Below are 16,509 nucleotides of genomic sequence, written 5' to 3'. Positions count from 1 at the left end.
TCGTGACGTTTGGAGCAGAAAATTTCGTGAGAGGACCAGTGATACTGCTCACCGAAGGAGTGCAGAATTTGCGACTAGACGGACTTCTAACGTTAATTGCGATAACGCACGGGAACTTGGGAGGGTTGATGAATCTGACACGCTACCCGGAGCAGATGAGAGAGAACGTGAGGAGGTTTGACGTGAAGCGACCCACTGATTCCTGGACAAAGATAACATATCTGGGACATACTCTTATCCAACACCTCCTGCAGCAGAATCGCTTTGGAACAGGAGAGGATGAGACAATTCAGAAGGAAGAAGACATGCGACGTCATGCTGCGGAGTTCGCGACAGTGATATAAAGTCCGGCGGTCACGTTTGCGTTCCCCGATGTTAAGGTGGAGGCGTATAAGAGGTCAGAGTTGTACCTGAACCTCATATCAGCAGTGGACGGAAGTGCACTTAACTGGTGTGAGCAGCTCGCTTTACGAGAGATAATGAGTGAGGACTTGTTATTCGCGAAGATATCAGAGCCGGAGATGACCGTCATAAACTTTGATGATTACTTCCGTGACAGCATGGGAGAAGTGGACAGAGGGCACATCGAGGATCGAGGTATTCCTGAAGCTCTGGAATCTAAGGCCCTATGATAAGACGAACGGCGAAATTACAAGAACTCCTCGACTGACTGCAGCATATCACAAATTGAGAGAAGAAACGAAAGGCTGGGGTGACTAAAAGAAACTGCCAGAAGATATCCCTGAATTCCCTTTGGTTAGATGGATGTTGATCGGAACAGACTCCGTAGTACAAACCCCTAGGTTGAGAGCCTTTGAAACTAATGAATGGAGGGTAGCAAAATTTTCCGAGATGATGGACCCGTGCTTCGTGGGCAGAAACGCCGCTGTGCTGCAGTACACGCAGTTTTCCTACACAGATGAAAAAACGAGGAGACGAATGAACAATGCAGCGACTCCGAAGCCTGGACGATCTGACGAGGAATGGGCGAAACTGGATCTGGCGCCAATGTTCATGAGAGGCAAGGTGGACAGGAAGCCTCCCTAATCTTGACGAGTGTAAAACCAGAGTTAACGGTGGGCGGAACACTACAGACTAGAACCATGCTAGCACCCTTCGGCTGTGAAGAAGTCAAGATAGTGCACAGGAGGAGGAAGATCAGTTAGCTGGCAGACTAGTTGTATCGAAGTTTCCAGATGGAGTAAGGGATGAAGAGCAAGGGCCCTCAAGTTCGGGAAAGAATCCAAGACGAGACGATGGGCAGGGAGGAAGCCGTCGATTGGAAGAACCCATGCAACAGGATCCCGATCAGGCAGAGAAAGAGGACGATAAGGCTTCGACATGAGGGATGTCCAGCCTGGACTTCAACTTCCTCAGCGACTTTGAAAATGGCACAGACACGTTAGAAGCGACGACTGAGCCAGCAGACGAGGGAACTTCCACCTTGGAACCTCCGTCGGTCTTCATGGAAAAGAACCGGAACTTACTGGAGAGCAGCTCTCCGAGCAATTCTAAAAAATGCCGAAAAGAAACTCCTAATAGAATCACCTAGGAGAAGAAGAATAGAAGGCCCTGCCAGAGGACCTTTCTTAGGAACGTTGACCGAAGAAGAGTGGGAAGTGCATCGTAGCGACCACGAAAATAGGACGGGATGCAGTATGGACAGAGTTGCCTTCACGTAAGAGGTCTGGACAGTAGTTCAGAGCCTCGGGGCTCAGTCTATTCTGAAAATAGGTCTCAACAGACCACTAATGCGGGAAGTCCTTGACAAACTCGACGAGTTTGAAGGCAGATTGAGCGAGTTACTGATTGACTCGGCCACTGACGAAAGTGAGGCAAACTCTCCTACAAAGATGACGCCTCAAGAAGGCAAGGCAGAAGTACTATATCTGTCAAGAAACCGATAGGGAACGATGCGATCAAATATGGTGTTTTACAGGATTAATGGAATGAAAATGAAAGTTGGCAGCAAAAGGACATTGAGGAAAGCTGGAAAAACAAAGATGGATTCCAGAATCTCGATAAAAGCTGTCAACTCAGCCAAAAGAAAACGCGTCGAAGAAGGCATGGACATGGGACAGGGTGATGACCGATTGCCTGGCACTGTCAGAATGAATGTTGGCTGAAGTAGCGATGGTGCCACTCATTATCATGGCAGGATTAAAATCAGCCAGTTAAAAAACCAAGAGGAGTAACCGCACTCTGACTGGAGCAACTTTAGAAATGGAGATACTCAGCCAATGTGGAGAGAGTACCCTACAAGATTTCAAACCGTCTCCCATGAACCATGGAAAAGGAAACATCGTAGGACAGCTAGTCCCAGTGGAGTATAGCCGACTGACAGTGTCGGAAAATGTATCGATTGATGAACCCGCTGGTGGATACATGGAGATGATGGAATATAGAAACTCGGCTGGAGGACACTTAATTGCTGTGGAGATTAGAAGTGCCATGGAGGGTTATAAAGAGACGATGATGCAAGTCACACCCCTGAAGCAGAAGGCATACGGAACTCTGGTATTGTCTGAAATGCACGCGGAAGCGGAAACGATAGAGCAGTTGGTGAGCCTACCATGGAGAGCAGTAATGTTACGGTACTTCGAAGAGGAAATGAGAACCACTACGAAGATACACGCTCTGATAGCGATACCCTATGTGAGAACATAATTACAATTGAGGTTCGCTTGGTGCATGACTCGACTGACACGCCGGGAATATGATTCGGAAGAAAGAAAAGGATCGAAGGGAGAGTTTTCTTAATGACGAGTATGAGAGATCTTATAACCCAAGAACGAGCGGCAGTTGCGTGCGCGAAGCGGAGAGACGCTCTCTGTTTCATTCGATTCATGATAAAACAAATATCAGTGCCAGCATTGAACACTTGTGCCAAGATGCTAAGAGAAGGCGATGAATGAGCGAAAAGAACTTCTGGAGATCCATCAGAGTAAGCCGATGCGAGTGAAGTTGAAGGAGCCTGTGGAGCTGGAACCGATGAAGAAGATTGGTGAGATAAGCGATTCTCTAACAAGGAGATGAGGCTCACAAAAAACTCTATGGGAGCACTGCCGTAGTCCAGTGAATACTGTGAACCGATCAGGAAGAAATCATACAATTACGTATCCGGAATCGTACGGATGGCGTACAACCCTTTTTTAAATGAAGACATACGCGATTGCTTCTTTGATCACGAGCAAGCAGTGTTGCTGAGATTCTGGACGTCAAGAATTGCAATGATAAGAAGCGCTGCTAGCCAGCAGACTAAGCTGGGACTTGTGTTGGAAGAAAAGGTGACTGCACCTTCAGTGCCGAAATCTGACAAACGAGTGGAATTTGGATTGGGATCCTCGGACGAACTGCTAAGAACGAGTCTAATGGTGGTGTGGGAACTGATAAAACCATCATAGCCTCCGATTCTTAACGCCGATTTGATATTGCGTGCAACACAGGACGTGCAGAAGGGGCTGAATTCAGACTGTAAATTGCGTGACTTGAACATCATTTACAAATTGATGATGACAGCCTCTAAGAGCAATGGAGAAGACAAAGTAGAGTTGCCTGGCTGGGGACCAGAGGGCTGGGTCAAACTTGGTAGCTGTCTCGCGGAAGTCTGTGTACTGGAGGCTCACATCTGTGTAGATCTGGATTGCGTGAAGACCCTGGAGAAACAACACAAGCAATTGACGGTATTGTTTGGGAATGTCGTGATGAAAGCAAGAACGGAAACGGAACTGATAGCGGATTGCCATGGAGGAACCGAGGTGAATCTAGTGACTGCACTAGGATTCTACAGCATGTTTAGTTCTTTAGAGTCACTATTGAATCTAGAACAGAGACATGAGATGGTCACTGCCATCAGTGTAGAAGTATTACCAGGAGTTCTGCAAACCGAGCAGAAACACATAGGAAAATGGAGGGAAGCGATCGAGGCAGAAATGAACATCAGACACAGTGAGACTTATTGTAGACCATCAGGAGCACGATATTTGGTGGGCTCGACATTGGCTCCAATGTGCAAGAGCAGATACCCGGTGCATTTCGTATCTGTGGATGTAAAGAGTACGAGAACGATCGTGGATCAAGCCTTCTCCGTGCCAAAGGGTGTGAGACTAACGAGAACGTCCGAAAAATCTTACGAGTTGCTATGTAAGATGTTCTCCGCAGCTCCAGAGAGAACAAAGGAGGAGTTGGAATCGATACTGGGAAGGAAGTTCATGGGATACGTGAGTGGGAACTTCAGTGACTTTGAGAGACAGAACAGAGAGGATCAACTGTTACAGATTACAATACAGTAGACGAACTGTACAGATTACAATACAGTAGACGAGAATGATGAACTGAAACGGAATTGATTGCAGATTGCCATGGAGGAACCGAGGTGAATCCAGTGAGTGCACTAGGATTCTACAGCATGTTTGGTTCTTTAGAGTCACTACGGAATCTAGAACAAAAGCATGTGATGGTCACGACAATCAGTGTAGACGTGTTTCCGGGAGTTTTGCAAACCGAGGAAAAGTATATTGGAAAGTGGAGAGAAGCGATCGAGGGAGCGCGATATTTAGTGGGATCAACCTTAGCTCCAATGTGCAAAAACATATACCCAGTGCTTTTCGTAGCGGTGGATGTGAAGAGTACGAGAACGATCGTGGATCAAGCCTTTTCAGTGCCGAAATGCGCAAGACTAGCAAGAACCTCAGAAAAATCCTACGAGTTATTGTGCAAAATGTTCTCAGCAGTTCCAGAGAGAACCAAAGAAGAATTAGAATCGATACTGGGCAAGAAGTTTATAGGATACGCCAATGGGAACTTCAGTGACTTCGAAAGACAGAAGCAGAAAGGGTCAACAGTCACAGATTACAATGCAGTAGATGAGAATGATGAGGTCCACCGAGTGATGATGGAAGTGGAACATCATAGCGTAACCCAGTCGGAACTTCAGTGACTTCGAAAGACAGAAGCAGAAAGAGTCAACAGTCACTGATTACAATGCAGTAGATGAGAATGATGAGGTCCACCGAGTGATGATGGAAAGCGTAATTAGAGGAGCATCATGATGACTCATGATGAGTTCCCGTGCCATTGCTTGCTACAAATATTGTGGTACCCCGGGCGTAGTAATCTGGTGTTGATCTGGGACTGTGGAGAGCTGCTCTCCATGGGCTTACCAGATTCATCACAGCCCATAACGATAGTGATAGTGGGAATTATGATGGCGATACGATGGCTGGAGGCTCATGTAAAAGAGAACAATAGACAAGAAACGCCTGCGAAAGATCAATTGCAGGAATTGAATTGTCTGGAAAATTTAGATATTTTTGAGACAACGTGCAAAATCCTGTCAAATTTCGATGGAAGTGAAAAAAATATGGGCCAGAAGACGACTGATGCCATGGTTCAGAGCCAACATGACTGCATGGTTGTACGAATATGCCAAGAAGCATATGTCGAAATACAGCAGAGTGTACAGTGCGTATCAGCTGGACATTGATGCAGGAGCTTTCAAGCGAGTTTTTGCAACTCATCGGAATGCAGAAACCACCGCAGTGAAGAGGACGTCTCGAACAAGTGAATGTGACGGGAGAGAAAGAGAAGAAAGGTTGAAGGAAGACTTGAAGAGAAACGTGACGTTGTGCCTCCACAAGAGCATCCGCCGAAACAGGGAAACTAAAGTTGATCCTCTACCTTGTTGTAAACAAAGAGTAGAAGAGTAAAAGTGTTGGAGGACTACCTCCAAAAGCGTCAGAATAGATACCGACGTGTTGTAAGACACTGAGACTGAAAATGCGGAGTCAATGTCGCAGGAGGATGAGATGGAACATTGACAGATGGCCGGCAAACAAGATGCAAAAAGAAGAAAAAATAAAACAATTTAGAAGTTTTAGAACTTGTAAAAGACGAAAAAGAAGAGTGAAAAAAGAAAAAATTATAAAAAGAAAAGAGGTTAAAACTCAGAATTATTTTGTGTGAGAAAAACTCAAATGAGAAAAAAAGCAACTAAGTTTGCAATTGAAACTGAAAAGAAAACATTTAGTTGAGTTTTGAAGATTGAAGATTTTGTTGCATTTATAATTTTGCATTGTGATTTTAGTTCTTGGCTTTAGAGGTACTTACTATTTATTTAGAAAGGCTTGAGTAGAGAGTACAGCCTGCATGATTGTTTTTAATCAACTAAGACGACTGATCACTTTGCGGTGACATGAAAAGCTTGGGTAATCTCTTGACGAGGGAGATTATTTCATTGATCCTTCTAACCACCGAGTTCCTTAATTTTAATATTCAGGACCAATAACAACTAAACTTCCGAAGGGAAGAAGCATAGTAGTATAATTTTAGTTTGTTGGTTGGAACTAAAATTAGTTATAATTTTAGTTTGTTGGACAGTCCTGCGTCCCACCACTTTTTAAACCTAGGAAAAAACGCCTTAAATCGGGACATAGAAGTTGGAAGTCGGAAAAAATGTTTTATCTTCAGTTATATCCTCGAAAGTGCAGATAAATGAAAGAATTTGAAGGCTATAATAGTGTAGTATGATGCCATTTGTTTTTTGCAGTGAGTCGATATGACGTGGATAAAAGTGATTTCATGCATTTTGTAAATTATGTTCGATGGGATTGTACCATTTTGATGAAGACTACGAGACTCAATGAGGACATTGACTGGGTTGTCCGGGGTGATTGTGGCATTCGACCAGTATGTGTCAAAAAGCAAGTTCGAATTCGAAATTTTCTTGTAGCATCGGAGTGGGAAGATTGACGGTTTTAACAAATTAGAGGTCTCAACCGTTCATTCTGACGAGCTCGGAAAAGTTAATTTGGAGTTTCAAGTTAATATTTAAAAATTCGTTTCGAAAAAAAGACACGTCACGACCTTGAGATTTCACACCAACTGAAACGGCGAAACACAACAACGACAATTTTCTCAACGAGAACAACGGAAAAAACAGATAGAAAAGAGTGAGACGAGAAAAACGAACGATAAAAAGATTGTCGTGACCCACAACCATTCCGAGTTGTAACGATTGTGCCGCTACAATCGTTACAACAACAATCTCGAGAAAGAGGAAGGGTGTTCAGCCTTGCGGAAAGAAATAAGGATGTAATTTGCCCGGATTCCAGATTACGGAGGGGCCTCGGGAGATAACTTTAACAGTGTTTTAACAAACTTTTAGCTTCCTGGAGATGTTCTGAGTTGAATTGATAACATCTAAATTCGTTTTCAGATCATGAGAAGCTAGGAGTTGAGGGAAAGGGTTGATCCATCTTCGATGGAGATGATGATTTTTATCTACTGAATAAAAACAATAGTAATATAATAAATAAGTAGTAACGCTGTTTTTAGGAGTGACCTCGTGGTATGGGGATACTCTGGCATATAGTTAAGTTAATCAGAGCGTTCTGAACGTTTTTTTTGTCGACTCGATGTTAGAAAGACCACCAAAAGAATTGGCTTTGGCAGAGACGGTGAAAAGCATGTGGAGCTGTGTTTAGACGCTAGCAAGTCGTTTTAGAACCTAGCTGTATTTTTCGTCGATATGTACTTCTGGGCAAATGTTACGGAGCTTGAAAAAATATCGGATGTCATTGACAAACTAGACTCCCATTATGGTTTTTACTTCCTGAAAAATTGTTTTAGCATGCCAAAACTCCTATTTTTTTGCGTACAGGCCCTTGTTTCTACAAAATGGTTTTTTGGAACACTACGACACGTTACTAAGAAATTCGTTATGCAAGGTCACTAATGTGAAAATTGATGATATTCAGTTTTTACAAGCAGTTCTCCCGGCAGCCAAAGGTGGCTTAGGCGTTTCTTCCGCTCGTCTACTCGCTTTACCCGCTTTCTTAGCCTCAGCAGTAGGAGCAAAAAACGCCTTGTTGGAGGAGGACTTGGCGAAGAACGTGAGCCTAAGTTTGCACAATTCCTTTTGCAGGATTAGGGAAACTAAAGTGACGGTCTGCCGAATCAGGGAAAAAACTACAAGAGCAAAGGGAATGGATGCGGGCCTACGAACAGCTGAAGGCATGGAAAGAGATCGTGATCAGTTCCGATGGCGAAGAAGAACTGGCAAGGCAGATTAAGATGTCGAATGTGTCAGGACGCAGTACCTCGAAGACAAGGAGCACGACCTGAAGAGGGTGTTCAGGAATTTGTCAGTCGTGAGTGTTAAAAGAAAAAGGGGCTTGAGTGTGGACTCAGATGAAATCTGAGGGCACGGAAAAAAATTTTAATAAAAAATTATTGTTGTTAGTTGATTACACCTACTATATAAATCAAAATGCTACATGACAGTTTTGTGAATGGGTAAAACAAAAGAAATTTTAATCGTTAGCTTACAAAGCGGAAATTCAGGGTGCAGGTGTATGCAGATTTTCATTGCTGTTTAGCGATAATGCGACAATGTAAATGACCACTGGCACTGTATCTTGAGAATCACTTAACATTCTGGGGGCTTACTGACAGACGACGACACACGATGAGGACATCAATCTTGAGTCCGGGGTGTATGTGCCAATCGGTCATATTTGGAAATTTGACCTTGGGAAAACGTCTAGTCTGGATTTTGGGTTGAAATGCAATTGGGGTGAAATGCAATTCGACTTGAGCATGTCATGCTCAAGGTTCTCGCAACAGTTGAAAATATCAAAAAAAAAGATCCGAAGAATCGAACTAAATTCGCGGGAAAGTAATAAAAAAACAGCAGCGCGAAATTGCTCCTCGCAAATTCCGATACTGAATTCGAACGAGAGTAGAGCTGTCTTATTCGCGGCAGGATAGAGAAAGTAATCGCGAGTGAAAGGAGAGTAAATTCGAGTCGACCAGAGTGAACCTTCGGTGGAAAGGTGGACAACCGAAGTCTCCCAAAGGTCCAGACCAAAAAGTGATTTCTTGAGCTAAATCTTTTTCATTACAAACTTCTCGAGTTAAACTTAATTACCTATCCATTCTAGAGTTTCTTCATAATTTAGTTACTCGATTCTAGAGATTGTGTCGATATGTGAGTACCAAATTGAGTGTGCTTTATATTGAGTGTGCTTTATGTTGTTCTTGATTGTGCTTTATATTGTTATGTTGAGTTAGGGAGAGTTTTTAGGTTGATCCATCTGAAATGGATCGAAGGTCCACTGTCTAATAAAACGTAACTCTACATAAGGTTCCGACCCTGTTTTTAACGGCGTTCGTGTATTTGAGACCTAAGGATGGGGGTGTTCTTATTTTCTAGAGTGAGGGCATTTGAATACTGGCCTTTAAGTTGTAACAAGGGTTTTAGTCTCATGTCGCACGTGAACCGAATTGGCTCCGACCGCTTGAGGTAGAAAAACACAAGGGATATTGTCCCTGACTCTTGAGCCAGTGGTTATAGGGCCTATTTTTCTTTAACCTCATATGTGACTTAAGTAGGCGACTGTTACGTTGTGTTTTTTGGCGCTCCTGGGTTATTTTACGACATCAAGACTAGGAGATCAACCCACTTGACACAGTTCTGGGCTAGATGCCCATTCTGGAGTACCGGTGGTACCGTTAAACGGGAACGTATTCACCTTCTGGTTGTACCGTGATAGTTTTTTAAGAAAACTTGAGAAAATTTCCCGGTGCGCCTTTCGAAACGAGGCCTAGCTAACCGAGTAAGGGGGGTCACTAGGGTGACAAAAAACGAGTAAAAGAGAAAAAGCGAAACAAAAAACCAAAAAAGATTAGAATTAGGAACAAAAAACAATTAAACCTAAAATGACAGTGACTTAGAACTCCAGATTAGGTGGATCAAACCTTCATATTAATTAAAATAGTATACACATAGTGTTTTCGAATAAGACCGATAGTCTCGATCAAATCAGCAACTTTTTATAGGTGCCCAAGTGTGGGGCGTTCTATGGTTTTCAGATAGCTTTTGATAGCAACGGACCACTAGGAGACTTGGCTGGAAGAGGTGCCCAGCGAAGTCGGAGAGTGGACAACATGGAAGCTTGACCACTGGAACATTTGATTGGAACAGGTGACCAGCCCACGGGAAAGTTTGACCAACCGGCAGGTGACCAGCCAGCAGTGAGATCAAAGCAGAACTGGGCAAACGGAAGGAGGTTAACAGAGATTCTGTTTGGTGAAACGCGTATCGTTAAAATCCATTTTACATTTTAGGATATAGGTGTAAAATTGAATAAGCAAATACCCACTGTTTTGAGGAAACGTTTTTACTTGAGCAGAGCCTGGAAACAGGTTCTACAGTTTTCTCTCGAGAGGCTTAGCACCCATCGCGCTTAGGGTAATTTTTGACTTAAGTGGGGGGTTAAATAGGGGGGAGGTTAGAAGGGGGCTGGTTAAGATAGAGGTTGGCGGTTAACTATACAATCGATGTAGTCGATTTAGTTACACAAGTAGACCAAGAGTCTGGAACGATCCATCTTTAGACTCAGAACAAGAGTTGCAACGCAAGGATATCCAAATTTAAGATCGAATTAAGTAGATAACCTGGTCGGATCGGGCGGGGGATTGGAAATAGACAGTTTTTGGAACCCAAAAAGAGAATATCCTATAAGACCGTTAGTAGAGGAGAGGAAAACCGCGGGACAATCAGGTACCAGAAATTTTTTTTAAGAAAAGACCACATTGGTCGCCTTTGAATTTTGGGTGTACTCACAACTTTTTTAAATAATTTTTCATTTTTCTCAGTTAATTTTTTACGTTTTCGGATCAGATTCAATTGGCTTCTAACGAATTGGAAATCATAAGGAACTTGCTAACAAGCCGTATTTCGACTTGCGTCCGATTAATAAAAGGAAATTTTTTTCAGGGTGGTTAGCAGGTAAAATTTTGATCAACAGGATTGGGTTTTGAGGACTTTTTACTACTAGAGCTCTAGAGGTGGTACTGGAATAGTGGATCAGAAATTCCAATACTTGACGCAAGGTACAGGGTAATTCATCAATCAGACGAAAAAACACTTGAGCTACGAGGTTGGAAGAAGTGCAAAGTGCAAAGAATCTAGCCGGCGATCTTGGGATAGTGATCTAAGTGTCTCAACACTCAGTCTTTGGATAGTGATCTTAGTGTCCCAACACTCAGAAACAAGAGATCCGATTCCCCAACACTCAAACGAAGTCTCCTAGGAGGGCTCAGAAGAGGTCCTGGGACAGTACGAAGTGTCCGGCACTCGAGCCAAGTCTCCTAGGAGGGTTCAGAAGACGTCCTGGGACAGTACGAAGTGTCCCAACACTCGAGCAAAGTCTCCTAGGAGGGTTCGGAAAAGTCCTGGGACAGTACGATGTGTCCCAACACTTGAGCGAAAGGTCCTAGGAGGGTTCGGAAAAGTCCTGGGACAGTAACGAAGTGTCCCAAAACTTGAGCGAAGGGTCCTAGGAGGGTTCGAAAAAATCTCGGGACAGTACGAAGTGTCCCAACACTCGAGCGATGGGTCCTGGGAGAGTTCAGAAAAATCCTGTGACAGAAACGAATTATACCAACACTTGAGCGAAGGGTCCTAGGAGGGTTCAGAGAAGTCCTGGGACAATAACAAGTGTCCCAAAAAGAACACGAAGGGTCCTAGGAGGTTAGATAAAAGTACTAGGACCGCAGCAAGGTGTACCACGACCTCGTCGAAGTATGCCAACACTTGAGCGAAGGGTCCTAGGAGAGTACCGAGAAATCCTGGGAAAGTATTAACGCATCCCAAAACTAGAACGAAGGGTCCCAAGGACTGAAATTGATTTAGATTCAAAATTGACTTAGACTAATTCGACTGATTTCAGTTTTGAATACATTAAGAAATTTTTTTATAAATTCAATCGGATTTTACAACAGGGACTTGTAAAAATTAAAATTATAAATAAAGAAAAATATACATAAAAATCATGAAGCGGAATAGGGTATCGATAACTGAAAGAAGAGCAACAGGACTAAAACAAAATCAAACCTCGTCGCAACGGAAGGCAACAGTATTAAATCCGAAAGTAATGAGAAGAAAAATTTCAGTGAACATGGTCAATACAAGAAGTGTAAAGGAACATAAGGCCAAGGAGAAAGCAATGGAAGAACCAACTGTACCGGCTAGAGAAATTGATCTTGAGACACCAGATCAGAGTATTGACGGGGTGAAAAGGAAAACAACGGAATCAACACCAATGCCAAGTGCAGAATAACAAGAAAATAAAACAATAGAGTTCTCACCGATTGACAATGTAGAGGAAACAATAAGCAACACGCCGGAAACGATAAAAGAAGATTCTCAATTAACAAGAACGTCATTCACAGAGGAGATTGCAGCGATGGTCGGAATGAAACCAAAAATAAAGAGGAGGTAATACGAACGACCGATACAACTACAATTACAACAGAGCCAATTACAACAGAGGCCAAACAAGACGAAGAGCAGGTCACATATGGAGCAACGTCAAATCAAGAAAAAAAACTTCACTTGAGCTGAGCGACTTGATGGCAAAGTTGGAACATATCGACAAGACAATGAAACACATCGAGGAAGACCGCCAAGAGTTAAAAAGGGAAGTACGACAGAACAAGAATGAGCACCCAGACAACTACTTTGTCCTGGCAAGTGCGATGGAAGAGAAGTTACAACAGATGTCGGACAAGGTAGATGCTACCGACAAAGAGCGAGAGAAACATATCAAAAAGGATATGGAAGAAATGAAGAAACGGCATGACAACGTGAATGAGAAGTTGGGGAGTCTAGAGACGAGAATGGATACAATGGGCGGGCAAGGATCAAGCTGAAAGTTCTTGTGCCATTCAGTCCAAACCGGATGCTCTCTTGAGAAACTCAATAGCCCAAGATAAAGCAGTGGTGGAAAAGCCACCCGGAACTAGAGTTCATTTTGTGAAACCACTTAAAGAAACGGGAAGCTACACCGTTAGCATGGATTGATAATACCATGGCGTCAAGAGGGATAAGGACAACCATGAAGGTGGGTGCCTCAAACTCGATAAGGACGACAGATGAGTCAGTATCACATACGGGTGTACAACCGGATGCTAAGACGTGGGCAAATACCTGAAAAATGATTAACAGAACGTTTGAAGCAACAAGGAACACAGACTCAAGTGACAGAAACAGTGGCAAATCCCGGAAAACCTTCAAAAAACCCAAGGAATTCGAAGACAATTCAGATGGTTGCCTTGATACATAGGTTGAAGTAATGAGACTAAATCTAGAACAAGATAACTTGAACAACAAAAGGCAGGCCTGCACGGCAATACTAAGCAATTTAGAAGGCACCGCACAAAATGCGTGGTAATAAATAAAGAGGAGGAGCGTGATACAGCAGACAAGATCTTCGAGATACTGTTGAACCAATTCGGATCAAGGATGAAGGGTCATCAAACGATTATGAGATTTGAAAAAAGAAGACAAAGGAAAGACGAGTCAATCGATCGATTCCTAGATGATCTCGAGAGCTTGAGAAGAAGAAGCGACCCGGAAGAATCGACAAACAGAAAAAATTTCAGCATCGCTTCGAAGTTCATTGACGGGGTGAGAAGTGACGACTTGAGGACGATGCTGGCAACGTATTATACCCTATCGAAGGATAATGCACCGACCCTAGAAGAGGTGAGACAAAAGTCAAGAGAGTACATGTTAAGGAAACCAGAAAAGTACTCATACTCAGAAGGCAGGAAAAATGCAAGGGGAGAGCCAGCCACAAAGGTCGTCATGGTACAAGCCTAGAGACGACATGGAAAAACGTAGGTCTGGCGCAAATTGTGGATCAGTGGATCATCATGTGGCGGATTGCACGACATACAAGCAGGGGATGAAGAGTTTGGGATACGCACCGGAAGAAGAGGACATGAATCAAACGGAGGAACATGAGTTTTACAGTGACTTGATCATCAAGATAGGCGCGAGGTGTTTTTTCTGCAATCAAGAAGGCCATTTCAGAATGGAATGTCCCCCATTTTGGGAGGCGGTGAAGACTCAGAATCATCCGAAACACAAACTAGCACTGGCCGCAGTGCAAATCACTAGAAACAGACAAGCTGAAATTGATTTGAACAACAAAGAAGCAGCAAATTGTGAAATATCAACAAAGACAGAGAGATAGAGACCCTACTAGAGTATGACATGATAGAACCATCCAAATTACCGTGGGCGTGTGGAGTAGTGATGGCTAAAAAGAAAGGACGCCAACTTAGGTTTTGTTGTGACAATCGATATCTGAACTCCGTCACGGTGAAGGATGTCTACCCAAACCTAGGATTAATGAAAGTCTCCCAAAATTAGCTGACGCAAAATTTTTCACAACTCTTGATCTAGGGTCGGCCTTTTGGCAGGTACCACTGAGGTAGCAAGACAGAGTATGTCATCATCATGGTCAAATGATGGTTTTGAAGGAACACGTCAAAGCGAGATACAGACTATCGGATCTGATACGAGCCCAGAAGAATGACAAGATGACGAGCAACCTCTCCAAATGGATCCGGACCGGGGACAAGGAGAAAAGAGACCTAGAAGAGGATAGTTACAAGATCTTGAGCCAGTTCTACAAGGAGGGAAGGGACTTACTCTATCACACAGCTGATGGTGTGGTAGCCTGCAAGAGGAAAGATGAGGAAAAGATATTACACAAGCATAATTTCGTCATATTACCACAGCTATACCAGACGGAAGTGTTGTTCGGATCGCACGACCAGATTGGCATCAAAGGATAGACAAGGTACAACAAAGAATAGTACAGAGGTTTGATTGGCCAGGGTTGAGAAGGGCTAGCGAAAGGTGGGTGAACGCATGTTTGTTGTAATTGCAAGCGAAGGACCCTAGAAAATTGAAATTCTCACTTAAGTCCGTGGACAGCTCGGAATTTAGCGAGGTCGTGCAGATAGACCATCAGAAGATCTGCATGACGGACTCGGGATACAATCAGATACTGGTAACTATAGACCACTTCACTAAACTGGCAGAAGCGGTAACATGTCAGACGGCCTCAGTGATCATTTGATGACGCACTGGATATCACGATATGGTTGTCTGATGACATTCCAGTCGGACAATAGGAAAGCCTTCGTGGGGGACCTGACAAAGGAACTGATGAGGAGATCGCATATTTCTCAAACGCAATCAACAACCTACCATCCTCAAACGAACGGATTAGTGGAGAGGCAGAACAAGCTAAGGTTTTACAAACTACTACAGGGAGTTCATCAAGGACTATGCAGACAAAGTATATCCAAAGGTAAGCACAAAGGTAAGCAGCTCACGTGGAATAACGCAGCGGAGGAATCATTTCCAAGAATCAAAACGGAGTTGTGCGAAGCACCAGTGCTGGGGATGCCCACGGAAAAGGGAATGTACGTGCTGGACACGGATGCATCGGTGATGGCGATCTCTGGAATACTCCACCAAGAACAGGAATGGAACGGAAAGACAGTCGTGAGACTTATAGCTTACGGGAGCAAAATTTTGAGTGATACAGAGATGAAGTATGGAGCACCCAAAGCGGACATGTTCGCGGTAGTCACCTTTGTTGAAAAATATAGGGCATACCTGGGTAGCGAGCCATTCAAGCTGCGAGTCGACAACGGAGCATTCAGTTGGTTAACAACGTACTCAATGGACCAGAGCTACATCGGGAGATGGATAGTGCGCCTGGATTGTTACAACATGATTATTGAGCACAGAACAAGAGTTAAACATCAAAATTCCGACAACTTGAGCAAAAAGACGGAGTCTTACGAGAGACAGGAGCAGAGGGAGGCCGACAGGCCGGAAATCAAAGATGGCTTCTCATTTATGGACCAGGAGACGTATGACAGTCTCCCGCTAACGAGGTGGCTTGACAAAGAGGGAAACCAATAGAGGACCATCCCGAGCTACCAGGAGAACATGAGACGAAAGAAATTCTCGAGAGGAAAACGGGGATGCCAATGGAATTGATGCTCAGGTCGAAGATAGTGAGGGAAACACTAAAAGCAAAAAGCTATGATCTCGATGAAGTGGAGACAAGAAGGGTGACGATAGGAGAAGATCTGAAGAGACTACTCGAGAAACTAGCCGACAATAAACCGGTAGACCGGAACAATGATGAAGACAATCCGGAAATCATCATATTGAAAAGAGGGGAAGCGGCTCTAGGCGAGGACTCAACAATAAGGCAACCTGACGACAAAGAAGTCGTGCGGATATTGGTTGAGAAGATCCCAGAGGATATACTAAGACAGATTATGCTTCGGAAGAAGAAATAGACGTTCAATAAGGAAGCCGAACACCTAGGACCAGATCAAGAGTCCGGGGAGTGGTCAAAATTAGAAGGAGACAGTGAGTAAGAGAATTTGTCCGGGGAGTCGGAAGAATGGGAGGATGACTCGGAGGAGAGTGATGTTGATCCAGACAGTCTTTGCATGATATTAGCGGAAGAGAAAAGGAGGCACCAAGACAGGGAACTTCAAACAGACTCTTCCGTAGGAACTTACAACCTAGAGCAACAGGATGCGTACGGAGGAGAAGAGCTTCAGAAGATAGCGGTGTCAAAGAAACCATTCAGGGAGCTATCGTGAAAACTAGATATGAAA

At 43.7% G+C, this 16,509-nt stretch overlaps 2 protein-coding genes across 4 annotated transcripts in view; one reads left to right on the top strand and one right to left on the bottom strand.

Annotated features, from left to right (window-relative positions):
* The window catches only part of LOC134841414 (bridge-like lipid transfer protein family member 1), a 469,521-nt gene that overhangs the window by 275,206 nt on the left and 177,806 nt on the right, over positions 1-16,509 (bottom strand). The window lies entirely within an intron of this gene.
* On the top strand, positions 14,912-15,796 carry LOC134841670 (uncharacterized). The gene has a single exon (XM_063857705.1). It carries the CDS (start codon positions 14,912-14,914, stop codon positions 15,794-15,796), a length of 885 nt encoding a protein of 294 aa, XP_063713775.1.

Source organism: Symsagittifera roscoffensis, chromosome 3 (genome assembly GCF_963678635.1).
Source record: "Symsagittifera roscoffensis chromosome 3, txSymRosc1.1, whole genome shotgun sequence".
Lineage (NCBI taxonomy): Eukaryota > Metazoa > Xenacoelomorpha > Acoela > Convolutidae > Symsagittifera > Symsagittifera roscoffensis.
This window is presented reverse-complemented; position numbering and strand designations above follow the sequence as displayed.

What these genes read in the sequence shown, in the direction of transcription:
- LOC134841670 (XM_063857705.1), top strand. Translation starts at nt 14,912, where the DNA reads ATGTCAGACGGCCTCAGTGATCATTTGATGACGCACTGGATATCACGA.